Below are 19,646 nucleotides of genomic sequence, written 5' to 3'. Positions count from 1 at the left end.
CAAAAGACGTAAGGATCTCAGGAAAACATGGTACCATAACAATGAAGTCGTCCACAATGTATCTCTAACAGAGAGAAGTGGGACCAAACAGTTGCATTCCCCAAGACATTGTTCCAAACTTTTCAAATCAGGAAACGATCCGCACATTTGTAATGATCTGTTTTGTACTGTGACTGTGAGAGAATCCATCTTTTCCTCTTAAAGGGCTATTATTGACACCAGAATTCATGATGATTTTATTTCCATAGCCATCAGATGATGATCTTAGAGAATTTTGGTTAATCATTGCCCTTAACTTGGCTCAATTTTCAGGATTTAAAACAATTTGCAATAAAACCAGTCTTTAAATAGTGAAAATAATGAAAAAACAAAAAGCCAACAGCAACATCGAATCATGTAGAATTGTTTATTCCTCAGAAGACAATTCATAAACAAATAACAAGAGGAGCAAATCCACTTCTGAAAGCAGCATTGCCTGTCACAACTGATGTGGGTTTTGAACAAAAGCTGGCAGGAACTGTGCAGCAGATGTAAGAAGACTGTGAACTGCTTCCAACACTGCTGGATCTCTGAAAGAAAATGGCATATATATATATATATATATAATATAATAATATATTATACTATATAAAAAGTACATTTATGTTTAGGCCCTATCATGTATATTTTTACGTTTGCCTGTATGGAGGCAGAAGCCATTACTTCTAGATACCTGGTTGAGACCATCTGTCTCCAAAAATTCCTAAACATTAAATGGCAAGACAAAGTCAAAAATGCAGAGTTTTGGGAAAAGGCAGGGCAGGAGCCAGTGGAAAACAAGATCGCGCTGTGTAGGAAGGTGGCATTGAACTGGAAACTCTCTTTGAAAACCAAAAATAACACCACCAGACAAGCACTACAGTGGAATTCTCAGGGAACAGGAGGCAGGGGTAGGCCATAGGAGATCGGAAACTTTGCATGAAGAAGGGAATTGAAAATGAGACACAACTGAGGTCAGTTAGGAAAGTTTGCCCACGACAGAACAGGAAGGATTTCACTTGTCCATGGCCTGTACCCTGCCAAGGGTGAAGGGCATTGATGATGTAGGCCTAGATGGTATAATATATATATTTCACGAACACATTTTTGGGAACACTGATAAGCACTGGTATTGTAGTCTTCGGAAGCCGTCTATTTATATAATAAAGGATCAGCAAAGAGAATGGGCATCTTGAAATATGCTTGTACACAAACTGGTTCTCTATTTTGTCGGAAGCCTATTCTACAATTCCATGTCATCCAAACATTTACTGATCGAAACTAGATCTAAATATGTTCTTCAGGTTTAGTTTTTATCCAAGGCAGATATTTGTCAGAACAAAATCTGTTTTAATCTCAATGACAGTTAAGCATTTTCTTATAAACACAGACGCCAGTAATTAGTGTAAATGTCCTGGCAGGTCAGTCAGCTATAGGATGTCTTGTCTCTAACAACCATCTACTTTCGATTTGTGACACCATCGCAGAAATAACGAACGTACACGTATCATTGCATACCATAGGACGTATGTGCTGATAAGACTTGGCAGCCAAAATTTTGGTGTCTATCATATTATGTTCAGAGGATAGGACATGCCAACTTTTTTATGACGAGCAACATCATCTAAAAGTTGCCCATTTTATTTCCAGAAAGTCAAAGCAAAGGAATTATAGTACTAGTACCCATGCATGTTTAAAGACTCCTCACTCTCACTATTAAAAAGGTACATCATCATTCATCTCAGTTGCATCATCCCTGACTGTCAGCATCTCACACAACTTGTGAGTTTGTTCCCTTGGTTGGCTTCCACTAGGGTTTTTTTTGTGTTTAATCTCATATCTCATGGATAAAACGTTGGGCGACTACGAAGTCCTGACTTTTAGGTAAAGAGTTGCATCCTATACACGAAGATCTACTACAGAAATAATAATAATAATAACAATAATAATAAAAAATAGCATTTATATAGTAGGTAAGCCTACCAGAAACTAAATTTTCAAAGTAGCTGGATGCCAAATTTATCTGTTCCATATATGAAAGGCCTATATCTCCTGAGAATTTTGGTACCATTCTTTAAAATCTCAGTCAATTTTTATGAAAATGGTAGCTGTTTAAAATTTGATCAAATTTGTTTTAACTTGCTCACTGGCTGCAACCCCATGTTTTACAGATAATAAAAAGAGTACCAAGTGCGCCAAACATCTCCACATTAACAGAGTACAATCACTATAACATAGATATATATGGAGCCTAATTTTTTCCAAGAAAGTAAGATTATTACAAATAAGTATTTTATCGCCGCAAACACAATGATCTGTCTTTATTTTGACAAAAGCACCGAGCGTTGACCCCGCTGGCGCCGCACCGGCCCCCCACGGCGAGCGAGTCGGCTCTATGCTGTAGTGTACTGAGCGCGCCCCGCGTGGGGGAATCACATGCTTTCCGAGTTTCATGGAAGCATTGATGTACCTTGTTTGAGCCGGTATTTTACATATTTTATGTAAAAAAATGGTATTTGAAAATTTTGACTCTATTTTAAAAGGCTTTCTATTTATACGCCAAAGGTTAAAAATATACTACAGGAAAGCCCGTCCAAAGTTCTACAGTTCTCCGCCAATAAAAAGACACTATTAATCATCAATCCTTCTGCAAAGCATTTGAAAGCACGCGTGTCATTTTTTGAACCAGCCGACCACGCATTCTGACAGCGAGGGGCTTCGCTTTCCATAGCAATTCTCCAGCTCCTAATAATCGACATATAAAGAACTTACACCATTGAAACGAGGAAAAGCTGAACTTTTATAAGGTGTAGAGCATTTAGTGTTTTATAGCGTAAGAGCAAAGAAACAGCCATCAGAATTATCCCGATTTCACCGATACTACGCGCTCGGAAGGCCGTGAGGCCGTGTCTACACTACCTATATATAGCGCATATCCCTGCTCGACAGCAAGCTCTATGCGCTTTACACACTATATTCTATATTATTACCCCAGTAGTACACTCAGAATCATTCTCAGCTTCCCGGGAAGCATACAGTGCAAGCAGCCGATAAAGCGCTCAGACACTAACAAACTGACAAGATTTTCTACTGTCTATAGCTGGGTACCCATTCCCACCTGGGTGAAGTGAGGAAAATTTGTGTAAAGTGCTTTTCCCAAGGACGCAACGTCAGACCCCCTGACGAGATTCGAACCCACGACCTTACAGTTGCGAGTCTGAGAGCTTAACCACTGTGTTTCTGAAGCAGTTGATAAGTCTTTAGAGGCCTTCAGCGCATGAGAGACTCGTGAACCAAGTTGTACAAAGTATGGTTAACAATATCAATGAAATTGCTCATCATAGAGATACTTGGCCACTGCTGAGCGTTCTTGAGCAAGTCATAATATTACCTCTAGCCCCCCCCCCCCCACCGATGCCAGTAATCCTACACACACCCGTTCTCCTTCTCCAGTGCAGGCCACCACTCTGATTTCGCTCGCCGCGTGACGGCCGCCAACAGCTCCAGCCGGCACAGGGAGAACTGAAGCTCCTGCCACTCGGAACACGCTGCCAACTGCTCTCCCAGCAGACCAGGCTCTCTCATCTGCCACACAGGACCTACATGCAGATGTAACAACATGGCAACAATAGAGAGACAGGACCTATACGTAGGTGTAACAACATGACAACAATAGAGAGAGAAAAAGTAAAGTCCCAATCTTCCACACTCGAATGAACATGACTACAACTACAACACAAAGACTGTTTACATGACACATCAGTCCTATTCCTTCTATAGGCCTTGGCAAGATCACGCAGCGGTACATCTAGATAAATAGGCCTACCTCTATAAACAAAGAAGGAAAGATCTTAGAGATCTACAAAAAAAGTTTTCATCATCTAGTATCAGGCTAATGTCAAAATAAACATCAAGGTGTATTGCTTTTGTGAGTATATACGTCAAGTATCTAAAGGTCTTGTAGTTAAATTCCTGCTTGTGGTTGAATGATGCATCTGGTGTGATATGTACATTTGTCAGTTTTACTTTTCTTTTCAAATAAATTGAATTTTAATGAGAGTAATAGATTCCACATGATCTTAATTTTTATGTATACTTGCATGTGTTTTTACAGTCCTGTACAGCAAAGAAAAATTTCCCTCTGGGACAATAAAGTATTATCTTATCATATCTTATCTTAATTAAGCGTGTGTCCACTGTAAGCATGCCATACATTATAGACATTACCACCAGAAAAATACACCTACAAGTTTTTAAGTTATTAAACAAAAATCCCTGGGATAAGACGAAAAATATAAAAATCTTCAATAATTAAATTTTAAAAAGTGATAAGTTAAAGCATGTTGACAACTGAGAGTAAATTAAATCCTTTGTTACCTACTACAACTGTAAGAAGTTATGACTGTGTGAATTCATCAATGTGTGCGAGGGTGTCTGGGTAAGCTTTGTGGGATTGTCTTTACTCAAGGATGTAGGCCTACTGGAGAGAGAGAGAGAGAGAGAGACAGAGAGAGAGAGAGAGAGAGAGAGAGAGAGAAAAAGAGAGAGACAGAGACAGAGAGACAGAGTGAGAGAGCGGGAGAAAGAGGATTACTATAGGAGCTGTGCGCTGCATATATATGTTCTTTGTATTATTGTACAGCGCATTGAGCACTTCTTTGTGGATATGCGCAATATAAATGCAATTTATTATTAATTAAACTTGAACTGGCCAAACAGGAAAAGAGCAAATTGTCCTGTCTCAGCCCTCCTACAGCCTGAATGGACACAGTAGGCCTACATTACATATACAGTGGAAACCATATATAACAGGCCCAGTAATAACAGGGATTTTTGAAATCCCTGTTTTTTCCTACTCTTTCAGTCTTCGTCTCTATTAAAAGTTATCGGAAATAACAGGGCCTCACCGGAGCCTAACCAGTTATAGCAGGGACAAAGGCTTGTTAACAATGAGTAAAGAGAGAGAGAGAGAGAGAGAGAGAGAGAGAGAGAGAGGGAGGGAGGCAGAGAGAGAGAGAGAGAGAGAGAGAGAGAGAGAGTAAAGCAGTGATGGAGCAAGCCCACGCAAGCCAGGCCACTGCAAGCACACGCAGTGTGTGAAGCGAGAGAGGGCTGCAGTGTGCTACAGACCTCGATCTAGGCCGAAACCTACATGTAGCAACACGGACGTGTAATGTGTCACCAACGATGTCAAACGCAAGAGAAAATGCCTTTCAATTGACAAAAAATACGAAATAATCCCGGCTGTTGACAAAAAGCCAGCTCCACTGGCAGAAATTTGTCGTCAGTTCGACTTTCCACAAAGGTCGATTCACACCATTATCAAGGATAGAGAGAAAATAGTGGCAGCACACTCCAATGCAAAGTTTGCTCTGGATCGAAAGAAGATGAGACTACCCGATGCAGATGCTGGTTTAAGGAGGCAAGGAGAAAGTTGGTGCCAAAACCTCTGTTCGTGGGTACTTGTGGCAAGGGAAACTACTCATGAATAAGTACAGCTGGATTAGTCCCCAAATGCTTACTTTCCTCGCATTTTTGATTTATTTTAACAGGGATCGGATACAACAGGACATTTTTCTCTACTCCCACCATCCCTGTTATATCATGTTTCCACTGTAACAGGACATTTTCTCTACTCCCACCATCCCTGTTATATCATGTTTCCACTGTAACAGGACATTTTCTCTACTCCCACCATCCCTGTTATATCAGGGGTTTCCACTGTAACAGGACATTTTCTCTACTCCCACCATCCCTGTTATATTAGGTTTCCACTGTATGTTATAGTGCGAGATGCTGACCGTGATGCAGATTCTGGGACGCCAACAACACCGGCAGGGACTCGGAAGCACTCTCCACAACGAGGTCCTCATGAGGCAACTCTCGGAACTGAACTGTGGGAAACAAGTGTTTTAACAAAAATGTAAAAAAAAGAAAAACAAAAATGTAAAAAAAAAAGAAAACAAAAATCCAACCAAAAACCAGTACAAAGGCCTCCCAACATTTTCCTTTTGTATCCAGTGCATAAGGTTTACAGAAAGACAGCACTTTCTAATGGAATAATATTATGTGTGTATTGTGTATAAAAGCCCTTACAAAAATTCAAGCTCAAACATGAAATTTCATAAAGACCTTAGATCTACCAGTACTAGATCCCAGATAGAAGACAAAAAAAGCAAAAAAGAGTTTAAAATCTCAAACATATTGGCTCCTGCAACTAGACTCATCTGGTAACAATTTGATAGGCACTTCACTTTCAACTTCTGTCAGTGCACAGGGTAGCCGATCCACATTCTGGGCCATGTATGAGACTGATGAGCATCAAGATTTCTTTTTGATTTGTAAATACATTTTCACTGGAAAAAGTGATACTATGGAGAGTGAGAATGGTATGAGGAGCAACTTTAACAATAATAACTGCGTATAAATTTGTATAGCACATTCTAAGCTCTACATTATGCTCCATACACTTTAACTTTAAATCTTTCATTACCCCCAGAGGACTCTAGAACACCCAAAAACATTCTCACCCTCCCAGATTTATTTGTGGGTGATAATGGGTTCAGACCAACAAAGAAAGCATAGAAACACTAACAGAACAAAGACAGAAGTACATCAAAGCTGTAAATTTTTCTGGAGAACATCCTAGGTTGGGTTTTTTTTTGGTGGTGGGGAGGGGGGGGGGGGGCTAGGGGTAATATTATGACTAGCTCAAGAATGCTCAGCAGTGACCAAGTACAGTGGAATCCTGTTATAATGAGAGGGAGGGGACTGTTGCGAAATATCAAAGTATCCGTTACATAGCAGGATTCTCGTTATAAGGGATCCAGTAATAAACTGAACGGAGATATTAAAGTAGGCCTAATATCTATGAGTTTGGTGTCCTGTTTATTTCTTTTTTTGTTATCTCCCTGATGACGATTTTGTTCAACATGACCTCTAGTTGATCAAAAATAGAATCAGGTTTCTTTCTCTAGCGCTAGCGATGTTGAAAGCTCGGCGTCAGCGACCAGAAAGAAAGGGCTCTAGGCTTACTCGCCCCCTGTGTTGTCCCCTACCCCACCACACACTGAGGTGCGTTCTGTCTGCTCCACGGCGTCACTTTTCGCCCGATTCTGTTACTTTTAGTTCGCGTGACTCAGCAGCCCGCCGGAGCTCCCTGGCTCGGGGTCACGGGGTTAATGAGCCCTGAGGCGACTTTGCCGGTGTCGGTCGGGAAGTTCGCATTTTTGACAATGTTTAAAACGATATAACTTCTTCCCCATCCCACACAGCAAACCATTACGCGGATGTACTAAAAGTTCAATGTCTTGAGATTTATTCTGCGTTAGAATGGTTAGTTTCTGTGCCTTAGTTTTTGTTCTAGACAAGTGTTTGTAGAGTACCCAATTTGTCCTATTTTAGTTACAAAGTTATGAATAAATGATTGTTATTTTAAAAAAGGCACGACAGATCTCTCCAAATTCTGTGTTAAACTGACTACGAATATCATGTCTTTTACCATGAGAAATCTTAAATCTGCGGTAGTAGTAATAGTCAAGTTATAAGAGAAGAAAGATGCACATCTGCATATTTTAACTAAAGATGATCAGCGTTAGCTCTTATTTTACTATTAAACAAGAGAAAGTTACTCTGCGTTTGTTCATGAATCATGCTGTGTCTGTGGCAGCCTGCATACAACTAAAAAGATATAATATAAGCGATTTTTAAAAACCACAAAACCGTGTAAATACATGGGTAGAGATAAACTTCTAGTATGGAATAAAAATAATGACAGCTAAAACATTCATTCTTAGTTTTTGTGTAGGAAATATGCGCGGACACAATTATGAATGTAAAGAAATCAGTCACATTGTCAGTTATTGCAAATGGTCATAGAAACGTAAAAAAAGCTGGAAAAGTCTGGTGCTGATTCAGTGTCCCTGGAAAGCTAGAAATTATTCTTATAACCCAATTACGAGAAGTCATCCTTATTATTCAGTCAACTTACAAAACCTAGACTTAGCGTTTTAAGAAAAGTAAGCAATTTCTGGAGTGTAACAGATACTGTGAGTGTATTAGATCTACGTTGAAGATATATTCTAGCACTAAAATCGATTTGTACTTTTCATTGAGAAACTTCATGATAACTTTTATAAACTTTCGAGAAAATATGCGAATATTCATGATTATATTAGACACATAAAGTTGTATTTGGAGGAATTACTTCGTAGCGAATTGTGTGCCCGATGGATAAAATTGCAAAATTACAGCCTTCTATTATAAGCGCAGATACCATCTTTTCTGAGTATCTGCTCTAATGTTATGTCGTTCATATTCCAAAAGTTCGACAGATTTTGACGATGCGTTTTTTTTATATTGATTTTTTTTCATTCACGCTAGTCCCAAAAAAATTACAATTTAGCATTGCCGACTCCAGCGCGTCTAACGAAATAACCAGACAAGTTACAACGTCCGTTCTTTTTTGAGTCTCAAGAGCAGAAATGCGTGCTTTGGGTGCACTAAATGAGAATTACCATAAATACTAGGATACACCTTAAATAGTAAGTTGAAAAGTACCAAAAATTAAGTCGGCCCAGACAGAGCGGCGACAGGGAGCTGACCCCCGGGACCCCAACGTGATAAGGCGCCCGGCGGGGAACCCCCCGCGGCAACTAAAATTCCACTGCCGGTGCGCCGTGGCTCGCGCACATTGGGTACTCACCACACCCCTCCCACGCCACACACTCGCTCCATCCATCACAACAGTGAGACCTCTCCATCCCCACATCGGAGAAGTGAGAGGCATGGTAGGCCTAGATAATCTAGTCCAGGCTGGCCTATCACGAGATGCGTACTGCTTGTCTGCGCATGCCACACTCTCCCTATTCATTCCCTCTGGCCTTCACTGTTGGCACAGGTGAGCTCTCCCATTCTTTGTTTTGCTAGATCACCTCGTTTCTCAACTGGCGGGGTTTTACATAATATGTATAATTGGCCTATGCACTGTGCACAGCAGCAGCAATATTCCGCTATAACTGACTTGTGTGTTAAAAGTTTGTCTGATTTGATTGTGCTATAGCAGTATTTTATTTACAAAGATAAAGAAGGGAAAAAAACGGGGTTTTAGAATAGTGTCTTTATAACATACTTCTCGTTATTTCTGGACTCGTTATAAGTGGACTCCACTGTATCTCTATGAGCAATTTCATCGATATTGCTAACCATACTTTGTACAACTTGGTTCATGAGTCTCTCAAGTACTGAGGGCCTCTGGTATAACTTACAGACTTATCATCAACTGAAAATCATATTGATTTTTGCCTGCATGAGACTTCTAATTATACCGGGTGCCCATTGCCATGATCTGGTCGGGTCGGGTCGGGTCGGGTCGGTTTGTTTGCCAGATTGAGGGCGCAAAGTGGCTATCGTGGCACAAAAAATGATCGCCCAACAGATCGGCTAAAAAACAAACATGTTTGTTTTCAGGAGACGAATCGGGCGATCAACTGGACCCGACCCCATCCGCAATGGGCACCCGATATTACCTCAGCAACAAGTGTCCAGCATCTCACTTTATGTGAAAGCGTGTAACCTTTAATTAAAAACGGACTGCAAAACAACTCTTGGTACAAATAAAATACAAAAACAAAGAATATACTACAGATGCAACGAACATTTCAAGCTGTTACTGCGTGCCAGAAGTCAGCTTCAGACCAGCTCATGGTTTGAACATCTTGCTTACTTTCACTGAACGTTTTTTAAAAACAGAAAAAACTCACCTTGAGACAGAAACGTTGACTTTTCCTCCAGTTCTGCAAACTTGGAAAGGACGAACTCCAGAGAAGTTTTGGCTCTCACTAGTTCTTCGTATGGTGAACTCTCTGAAAACAGAACCACAACCATATCCAAATATATATGGGACATACTTGTATCAATTACTTTTGTTGTTGTTTTGTTTTGTAAAAGTTTTACTGCATTTTGAATAGAATTAGGTCATATAAGTGCTGAAGACTAGATGTGTTACAACACAAAAAAGAAGGAGGAGAGATATTTTAAGGATGATAAATCTTTGACAGGAAAGAAGGAGAAAACCACATCAGAACAACTACGGTACTAATCACCCTAGCATCATTTATTACTGTCTCAAACATTTCATTATTGATGCAATAAAATGATATTGATCAAATAATAATTATCATTATCACTTTACCAATTACTGGGTATACAAAGAAAAACTGAACTGTTGTCAGCATAAAGGATAGGCGCCTACATGAGTGGTCCAAAAAGGTCAACAACTTGCTACCTTAGAATTATTTTACAAAGTGCTATCTGCTCAGTAGGCTACCTAGTTCTGAGCAATTTGACGTAAAACATTTTAAGTTTCACAATATGTCAAGCTTTTCGGGAATGCAAAATGCAATTCTTTGAATATAATCATGATATAACCACTCAGAATAATCTTATGATATTGATAGAGAGCAGATAGAGCATTCGTTTTCTGATCTCATGGTCTTAGTTACTCAAAATGGCCAAAAATGTCAAGATAGAACTTTATAATTCTGAGATAGCGAACTACATTCCCCTTATCTGGTCTACCCGAGGGGTATTGTCTGACAAGCAGGACTTCACAGACTCAAGTTCAAGAGCTCAATCCATCAATTCTTGTCATTTGCTTTTTTCTCCTATTTTGTTTAGGCCTTACTGTTCTTGTTTCTTGCACAAACCACATGCAATAATGCAGTAAACAGAAACACTGATGACATGTTAACATGAACTTCAAAGGACCAGATAATTTCTTCATGATCAGACACCTAACCTTCTCAGATAAGGTGACAAAATCTCGAAGGTCCTGAGTACAAGTTGCGCAGGTTAAAGATTCCTTGATGATTCCAAAATCGATAAGAGCAGGCTTCGACCACCACCCAGGCAAAAACCTAAATTAATTCCTACCAAACTGAAAATGCTTAATGTGTCCCTTATGCGGTTGCGAGCGCCGTAAAACACTTACCAAAAAAAAAAAAAGTACAGTCAAATCTGCTCCCACAGCCACCTGGCCAAGACAGTAACCTGTACAGTACAAACGACCACTTCCTACCTCCCCCCCTTTCATTTTTTTTGTTACATCATGGTGACACTTTCCAAGACGTACACGTGTCATTTAAAAAAAAAATAGTAGAGGGTTTTACGGCGCTCGTAACTGTATAAGGTCATATGAGCGCCAAGGGGTGGGTGTCAACAGAGAAGTCTTTCCAGGGAAACAGACTTAGACTGCTCACCTCTCTAGCTTCAACAACACAAGGTCTGCTTCGACTATCAAGGCACCCCAAAATAGCAGGTCACAAGGGATTTGTTTTTGTTTTTGTAAAGTGTTTTACGGCGCTCGCAACTGCATAGGTCATATGAGCGCGCGGGACACACCTAATATTTTCAGTTGTAGGAAATTTTTGAATTTTGCCTGGGTGGCGGCCGAAGCCTACTCTCATCGATTTTAGACCACCAAGGGATCTTTAACGTGCGCAACTTGCACACGGGCCCTCCGAGATTTTCGCCCTTGTCCGAGAAGGCAAGGTGTAGATCTTTCCTACCAGAAGATCAGGGGTGTGGCAGAAAGACAGCAGTAAGGCGGAGCCAAAGAGTAGCAGTAGAAAGGCTGCAGAAAGAGTCAGGAGCCCAGAGGAGGGGGCAAAGGAGGTGAGGGCAGATAGTGGAAATGAAAGCAGACAACAGAACATCGCTAGAGAGCAGGAAAGGTGGTGAAAGGAGACAATTTTAGAGAAGAAAATTTTTCGGTCGCTACCCGGATTCGAACCCGGGACCTTTGAATGAGAGGCCAACACCTTAACCTCTAGGCCACGAGAGCCCCCCGGTCACAAGGTAGTAACAAACATACAAAAGAAGTAGTGGAAAAAGACAATAGTAAGGATCAGGAAAGAAAAAGCAGCAGTTCCCTGTTTTAGATCAGGCACAGTTATGAGCGTGACATGAGTCAGCCCATTTACAATTCTACTATGCTTGAACGAGATATGTCCCCCCTTTGGGAATGGCCTAAAGACACTTCAGTCAGTGGCACTGCCCCGGGGCGGTGTACACGTGTCAAAGACAACCACGTTTCTGCTTGACAATGGACGACCAGCTTGAACGATTTCGACTTATGTCACTCTTTTGCTCTAATGACAACCACAGTAGTCCTCTCACAACATTTAGCAAAGTACTAATAGAGGAAAAAGAATTTTTTGCCTGCTGGCAGAGGGTGAGAGAGAGCTATCTCTATCAAATATATAAAATGGACTTTTTTTTTCGGGATATACCGTAGCTGGTTTGGGCAAATCCTACCACCACCACTTTATACCCCAAATTGTTTATTATTTTAATCATCATACATTTTTTAGTCAAGCTGCCTGTGTTGGTAGACCAGCTCCCTGCCACTCTCTGTTGTACATTCTGCATTCAGTTCGTGCATATAGAACTATTTAAAATCTAAAAAGCAGATTTTTCTCAAAAGTGCTCAAATGAAAGTAGCGGGTTTTGAATCTCAGCCCCTCATATATATATATATACAAAAGTAAAGTCTTGACTCTACAGTATACTTCAGTCTAGCACGCACATAGCCGAATTGGCGGGACATGGGAAACCTTTCCGTTACATCATGTATGAATTTCGCCATGCATGTATTTTAAATACAAAGAATATTCTTGTAAAAAAAAATTAGGGACTTGAAAATCAATTCCCTTCTATGTGAGTATCTCACTATGTGCATGCTTGCTGCGTGCCTGCTACAATGCACCTCCATCACCTGATAGACGCTCAAGATTCAGATCCTTCAGTACATCCAGGAGAGTGTTGTGCTCGTGCAGACAGGCAAGGGCTTGAGCTCTGTGGTACATCTCTGCTCCAGGGGCACACTGCACAAAATAACCACCACTGGTGTCTCGTTCATTCAGATAAAAACTGTCAATCTAATCCTTCCTTTTCCAGCCCAAGCCATTTTTGTGCACTTCCTAACCCCAGCCCCAGCCAATACAGCCGTATTTCAGTAAAAGAGGTATATGCATTCTTAAAAAGTGATGTACCGGTAGTATCTTTGTAATGAAATTTAGATTATAAAATAAAATCTACCAATGTTTAAGTTTAAGGGTAAACGAACAAATATTTCGCTAATTTCGAAAACTGCGCAAGTTCGGAACCACAGGAAACTGGGAATATAGCAGGTGTACTGACAGACATGCTCTGCTATAACAGTGGCCCAACAATTGACAAAATCCTAAAACAAACGGACAGGAAAGCAGGGAAAAAACAAATGAAGCAAAACAACAACGAACATAGGTGGCAAATTGGACCTACATGACTACATGACCCACAGTCGGCCTAAGTTTATTATATTATTACACATTCAATTTTTATGACGCGTCATACCGTGTGTTCAGGAGAGAGCGAGAGCAAAAGCTGGATGCCCTTTGGTGTTGATGCAAATTGAGTCAGTGAATTAACCCTTCTATCCGTATGCCCTGGGGTCATTTTGTACCTCCCGGGTTGTATTCTTCACATTTTAGAATACTTCTAGTACGAAGATCTTTTTGAAACTTTCAGTATTTCTCAAAAAATCATTTTGACAGACTGCTATGTAAAGCATACGGATCAGATTAACGAGTAAATTTCCTCTTTGGAAAGTGGTGGCACAGAGTTCCCCACGTCGTATGGATACGATAGTAAAACACGACGTATGGATAGGGCTAACGTGGCCTTGATTTGGCACCACATCATCACCGCGTGGGGTGGAGAGACTTGATACGGGGAAAAAAGGACAGAATGAAAAGTAAGCACCTGGCATTAGATCTCTACCGTGTGCTCTATGTTTGCTCCTTTTCAATGAAAGTAGCGGGCAGTTATTACTACCCGTGCATCTCAAATTATGTCTAGTCAACCTCCATGAGATTAGAATAGTCAAATCTGCTCTAATGGCTACCTGTATACTACAAGACAATCACCTGTACAAAAAGCCACTTCCCATTTCCTCCCTCGCATATTTTTTTACATTACAATGACACAGTGTAAGATGGCCATTTATCTAAGAAGGTTACTTTTCACCTCGAAAACGGGCGGCTGTCTTAGACAATTTCGACTGCACAGGAAAAGGGATGATAAATATGAGAAAAGGATAAGAAAGGAGCAATAACTGATAAATTGGCAGTAGGTAATCTATGCATTAAAAACGATCCTTTTCGTTAATCATTAGTTACATGTGCATGAAAAATTCATCTGTGGTGGCGGTAGTCTAGTGGTTATTCTTCCATTGAAAGACCAAAAAGTAATTTTAACAAATAATATGCAGAGAGGGAGAAGGAAAGACAGAGGCGAGAGAAAGAAAAGGGAGGGAGAGAGAGAGAGATTGATAGATATAGAGAGAGGGGGGGGGGGGAGAAGGAGGGATGGGGGGGTAAATTCAGAAGAGAATTTGGTTCCCTATTTCTAAATTTAGAGTTCTTAACCTCAGTGCTTTCTTGTTGTATTTCCATTTTTTTTTTAACAGTGAAAATATGACTTCTTCTTAAGCTCACTCTTTGCTATTATTATAAACTGTTTTCCCTGTTATTGGAAATGGAAATACCACAAGAAAGCACTGAGGTCCCGAGATGTCAATTAATTGATTGCTTCACAAATTGGTATTGAAATAAAAGTTCACCATTCCTGGTTTTAGCCACCCACGTTCTAAGCTACCAGCTGCCATTAGATGCACGCGCACCCCCGTCCCCTCCACAACCCTCGCAAATATGACCACGATAGAGGCCGACCACTGACCTGTGATTGACGTAACCTGTCCACAAAATGCTGTGCCGGGTCCACTGGCATCACTTTTCTGGTCAGTTGAGCATTTCGACATTTTTGTCGAAGGGAGTTGTTCAAGGAGAAAAGTTTTAGTAGCCTGGCTGGTAAACGCAGTGAGGGTCTGTAATTGAAAAGAAAACAACCAAAAAAACAAAACAAAACAAAATAGTTCTCAGTTCAAACAAAAACGTTCTTTTACTTTTATCATTTCTGGGTGAAATTTTTTCATTCAATTATATAGTTGATCTAATGGTGTGATAAAATTGTATCTGAACTTTGGGAGGGGGGGGGGGGGAGTGAGGAGTAAGTGTTTTATGGCGCTTGCAACTGCATAAGGTCGTACAAGCGCCCATGACACATTAATCATTTATCAATTTGGTAGGAACTGATTTTAGATTTTGTGCGCGTGATGGTCGAAGCCTACTCTTATCGATTTTAGGACAACAAAGGGATCGTTAATGTGCTCAACTTGCACACTGGACCTCCAAGATTTTTTCGCCCGTCTCTGAGAAGACTAGGTGTTATATCTTACCTACCCTAGGGTCAGGGGTGTGGATGAAAGACAACAGTAAGAGGGAGTCAAGAGGAGTAGTAGTAGGAAGGCTGCAGAAAGAGTCAGGAGCTCAGAGGAGGAGGCAAAAGGGGGGGGGGGGGTGTTAAGGGGGCAGAAAGTGGAAACAAAAGTAGACAACAGAACATGTTTAGAGAGCAGGAAAGGAGGTGAAAGGAAAATTTTATGGGGAAGAATATTATCCGACTCTGTCAGGTTTTGAACCCGGGACCTATTGAATGAGAGGCAAACATTGTACATATCGACCACGAGAGCCCCTCAGCAGAACTTTAAGGAATCTGGGTCTTGTGAATGTCAAGCTGTATAATAAATTTTTGTACCTCCTATCACTACTATCAGCCTCACGTTAACAAGAGGCTCACCCAGGATAGAGAAAGGTGGAAAGTATTTGTTTGTGGCTTATACCCTGCTTCAGGGCAAGAAAGGCAGTAATGATGATGATGATGATGATGATGATGATGATGATGATGATGATGATGATGATGATGATGATGATGACGTAACTCATAGTGAACGCTTCGTTGCTATTGTGTCATCACTCTTTTTTTTTTTCTTTTTTAGATATTATGTTCCTGAAGAAGCCCCATGGGCGAAACATTAAACACCTATATCTGATTAAATATGACCAATCCTATCCAAGTCTCAAGTAAATTTTTCCTACTTTAAATGATGATGATGATGATGATGTTGATAATGATCTAGTCTCCACAGTTTTTTGTCTTTTTGCGGTCAACGATGATGATGATGAGCCCTTTCTTTTAAGCTGGCCAGTTGCTCTCTATCTATTTCATTTGACACAGCTTCTCTTTCTCTTCAGTTCAAACAGCACAAAACTATTCCACATTAACACTGGAAAATGAAAATTTCCCTAGTATAACAGATTTTTCAACCCATGGGGGATACAAAATTCTGTTTATAACAGATTTTTCAACCCATGGGGGATACAAAATTCTGTTTATAACAGATTTTTCAACCCATGGGGGATACAAAATTCTGTTTATAACAGATTTTTCAACCTATGGGGGATACAAAATTCTGTTTCCCCACCAAGAAACCCTGAGCACAATACTCATGCCGGTGGTGTAATGCTCTACACCAATGCTCTGCACCAAGTGCATGAAAGATGTGAGTTCAGTTCTCCGGTAAGGAAGCCATTTTTGTGAGGCAGCATGATGAAACCAGGCACTCGTCAAAATGTTGAAATAGAAGAAACTGGCATTTTTCCTACGGTTTGGCAATTTTTATCGAAATTTTGTTTTTTGGCTCAACACTTTCTATGTCCATTTAAGAAACCAATTGGGCGTGGATTTTACTGAAAAATGGTGATTATAGGCACAGAAAATAAATGTAAATTGTCAGTTTCCATGGACTCTCAGGCTATGTAAATAACCAAACTTTGGTGGCCATTTTTTTGTCCATTTTGTCTCTGAAACAGGCAACCCCCACTTCCTTCAATCACAGATATTTTGACTTGTATTCAAGATAAATGGGTATTTCTTTCATTGAAAAAGGAAGGAAAATGAACAAGTTTTAAGGCGATACCAATAAGTCCACATGCTTGAAAACTGACGAGCGCCTGATTCCACAGCGTCACGACACATTTTACGGAGTATCTCAGTTCTTTTGCTTGGATGTCCTTGGAAACACCACTCAGTCCTAGCACGGTGTAAGCATACAGGCCTAGCTGACTAAAGGATCCAAATGGTGACGATGAAGACATAAAACATTTGTGTCACGATGCAGTGGAATCAGGCCCTCATCAATTTTTTGACATACGGAGCTATTGGTATCATCTTTTTCTTCTATAAAAAATACAGTATGATCTACTTATATCGACATCCGATTTAGCGACATTTTAACATATCGACATGTTTTCCAATTACGAAATTTTTCCTTCAATATCTTCACTAAACAATTTCTCTTACATCGACTTTCTTTCGGCCCACTCTGCTTTATCCACATGCTTCCTGGGTACCTGGCAAAGCCCACGAACATAAATGGGGGAAAAAGCCACGCTAACGGTCAATGCATTAGTTCTTTATTTAGTCCGCATACCCACCAAGTAGCATTGACACACCAGGCTTCAGTAGGTCATGTAGGGCCTACACAGTGTAGTCCCCAACTCCAACACAGTAGGCTACTGCGCTTCACAGACAAGAGCGTCTCACATGCTGGGCATCACCTCCCCACCCCCACTCCCGATCGTTCATTCCCTTTCCCCATCCCATTCTCTGTCTGTCGCCTTTCCATTTTCCAAAGCAAGCGGCCATAAACAGGTCTTACAAGGATGCTACAACAAAGTTTGCACAGGTGTGTAGTGTGCACCTCACGTTGCTCGGTCTTTGGTGCCGTAACTCCAACCCACCACCCCCCTCCGCCTCTTGTCAGTTTCAAGAATCAAGGCAAGCAAGCAGCTTTAAAAAGTAGTGTTGTTTTTTACCGCTGACCTCCCCTTGTTTTTTCCTCTTTGGCTTTATATTATATTTTCATTTTATTGACATTTTTATCTATCGACATCAAATCCACTTCCCACAGCATGTCGATATAAGCGGATTGTACTGTCATCTCCATTGACCTCCATTCCAGCTCTCTTATCATGTTCTTTCATCTCCACTTTCTACCCCTTCCCTGCTGTCTTTCAGCCACACCCCTGATCTTATGGTAGGTAAAAATTATCTAACACCTAGCCTTCTCAGACAAGGATGAAAATATCTTGGAGGTCTCTTGTGCAAGTTGTGCACCTTAAATATCCCTCCGGAGGTCTGAAAAGAGTAGGCTTCAACCGTCACACAGGCAAAATTCAAAATGAATTCATACCAAACTGAAAATGCTTAATGTGTCCAGTGCGCTCATATGACCTTATGCAGTTGCGAGCACTGTAAAACACTTTCCAAAAAAAACCCAACAACAAATAAAGATAAATTTTAAAAAGACAGGTCTGAATGCTCCAGAAACGTTAGAAATAGCGTCAAACAACCCGCTGGCCCCTAGATTGTTGCGTATTGAAACCAAATAAATTTTTTGCATCTCCAGTAAAATCGACTCCGCTAAAATTCAAAATTAAGATGATGTATGTAAGGCAGCATGGTGAAATCAGGCGCTTGTCAAAACAATGAAATTAAAGAAAACGTCATTTTTGACTCCGCACGTTTAATGTCCTTTTGGAAACGCATTTTTGAGTAGATGTTACCGAAGAACGTTCATTAAAGGCACGAAAAATGTAAAGTTACAGTTTCCAAGGATCCTCAAGCTTTGAAAGTCACCAATTTTTGGGGGCCATTTTCTCGCTAATTTTACCTCTCACATAAGACAACCCCCATCTGCTTCAATAGCAAATATCTCGACTTCTATACAAGATAAATGGGTATTTTTTTAAAAAAGTGCAAAACAAACGAACGAGGTATAAGATGATACTAACAGCTCTATATGCTCAAAAATTGACGAGCGCCCGATTCCACCAAGTCGTGACACATATATATTACGTACCCAATTGTCTTTAGGTCCAAAGACTTAGGACACTCCACTTCCGCTGCATGGCAGCTATTTATGTCCTGACCATCTCTGTCGTCAGAGACAAGATCTTTCTGCGACTGCTGTATTGTCTTGCTGTGAACTGTCACCGTGTCTCTGGCTCTGTCGTGCCCGTCACAAGGAAGGTCATGGCCAGTTGTACAAGTCCTGACAGCGTTCTCCCTCTCTGAGCCCGTGCTGTCACTACTTCCGACAATCTCATCGAAAGAAGAATACTTCAGTTCCTGCTGAGTCGGTGATCCAGAGGCACCACTCTGTATTGTGTCTGGACACGGCTGATAGATACCCCCACTCTCAGGACTACTAGCAGGCATCAATGGAGCGTTTGTATTTTCTACCTGTCCCTGTTTCGCCTTAATTCCCGGCAAAGTTTTATACGTCTTGTTGCCTAGCAACAGCCCACTAGTTGCCCCTGACCGTTGAAGTCGCGTCTGCTGGGAGATCTGCCTCGTCTGTTTCCGGTGAGCCCCTCCTCTGACAGCTGTCTCCGGTTTCGTCTTGAATGGCGCAGACATATGTGCTGGTATGTGGCCACTTTTGCTACTAGCCGGCCTACCTGTACCAACAGAGAGATGACAGGTTGGGGATATAAACAAACAAACCAAGAAGTTCTGGGATGTTGTCATTCTGTACCGACCTGTGTATGGGAGTGAACCAGGAAGGACGAAAGAGAAAGCTCTAGGAATAAAAGACACGATAGAACTACAAAAAGATGGGGGGG

At 40.9% G+C, this 19,646-nt stretch overlaps 1 protein-coding gene across 2 annotated transcripts in view; it reads right to left on the bottom strand.

The window, feature by feature from the left end:
• Nucleotides 1-387: 387 nt before the first annotated feature.
• The window catches only part of LOC101858095, a 29,911-nt gene continuing 10,652 nt past the window's right edge, over nucleotides 388-19,646 (bottom strand). Inside the window, exons 6-12 of one of the 2 annotated variants that reach the window (XM_013080543.2) lie at nucleotides 18,881-19,481; nucleotides 14,797-14,944; nucleotides 12,785-12,902; nucleotides 9,780-9,881; nucleotides 5,820-5,912; nucleotides 3,455-3,617; nucleotides 388-569 (exon numbers count right to left, since the gene is read on the bottom strand). In XM_013080543.2, the coding sequence (XP_012935997.1) occupies nucleotides 479-569; nucleotides 3,455-3,617; nucleotides 5,820-5,912; nucleotides 9,780-9,881; nucleotides 12,785-12,902; nucleotides 14,797-14,944; nucleotides 18,881-19,481 (1,316 nt within the window). In that variant the 3' untranslated portion in view covers nucleotides 388-478. The remainder of the gene's footprint in view (nucleotides 570-3,454; nucleotides 3,618-5,819; nucleotides 5,913-9,779; nucleotides 9,882-12,784; nucleotides 12,903-14,796; nucleotides 14,945-18,880; nucleotides 19,482-19,646) is intronic. The other variant, XM_013080544.2, reaches the window with a different exon arrangement.

Source organism: Aplysia californica, unplaced genomic scaffold, assembly GCF_000002075.1.
Source record: "Aplysia californica isolate F4 #8 unplaced genomic scaffold, AplCal3.0 scaffold00090, whole genome shotgun sequence".
Classification (NCBI taxonomy): Eukaryota; Metazoa; Mollusca; class Gastropoda; order Aplysiida; family Aplysiidae; genus Aplysia; species Aplysia californica.
This window is presented reverse-complemented; position numbering and strand designations above follow the sequence as displayed.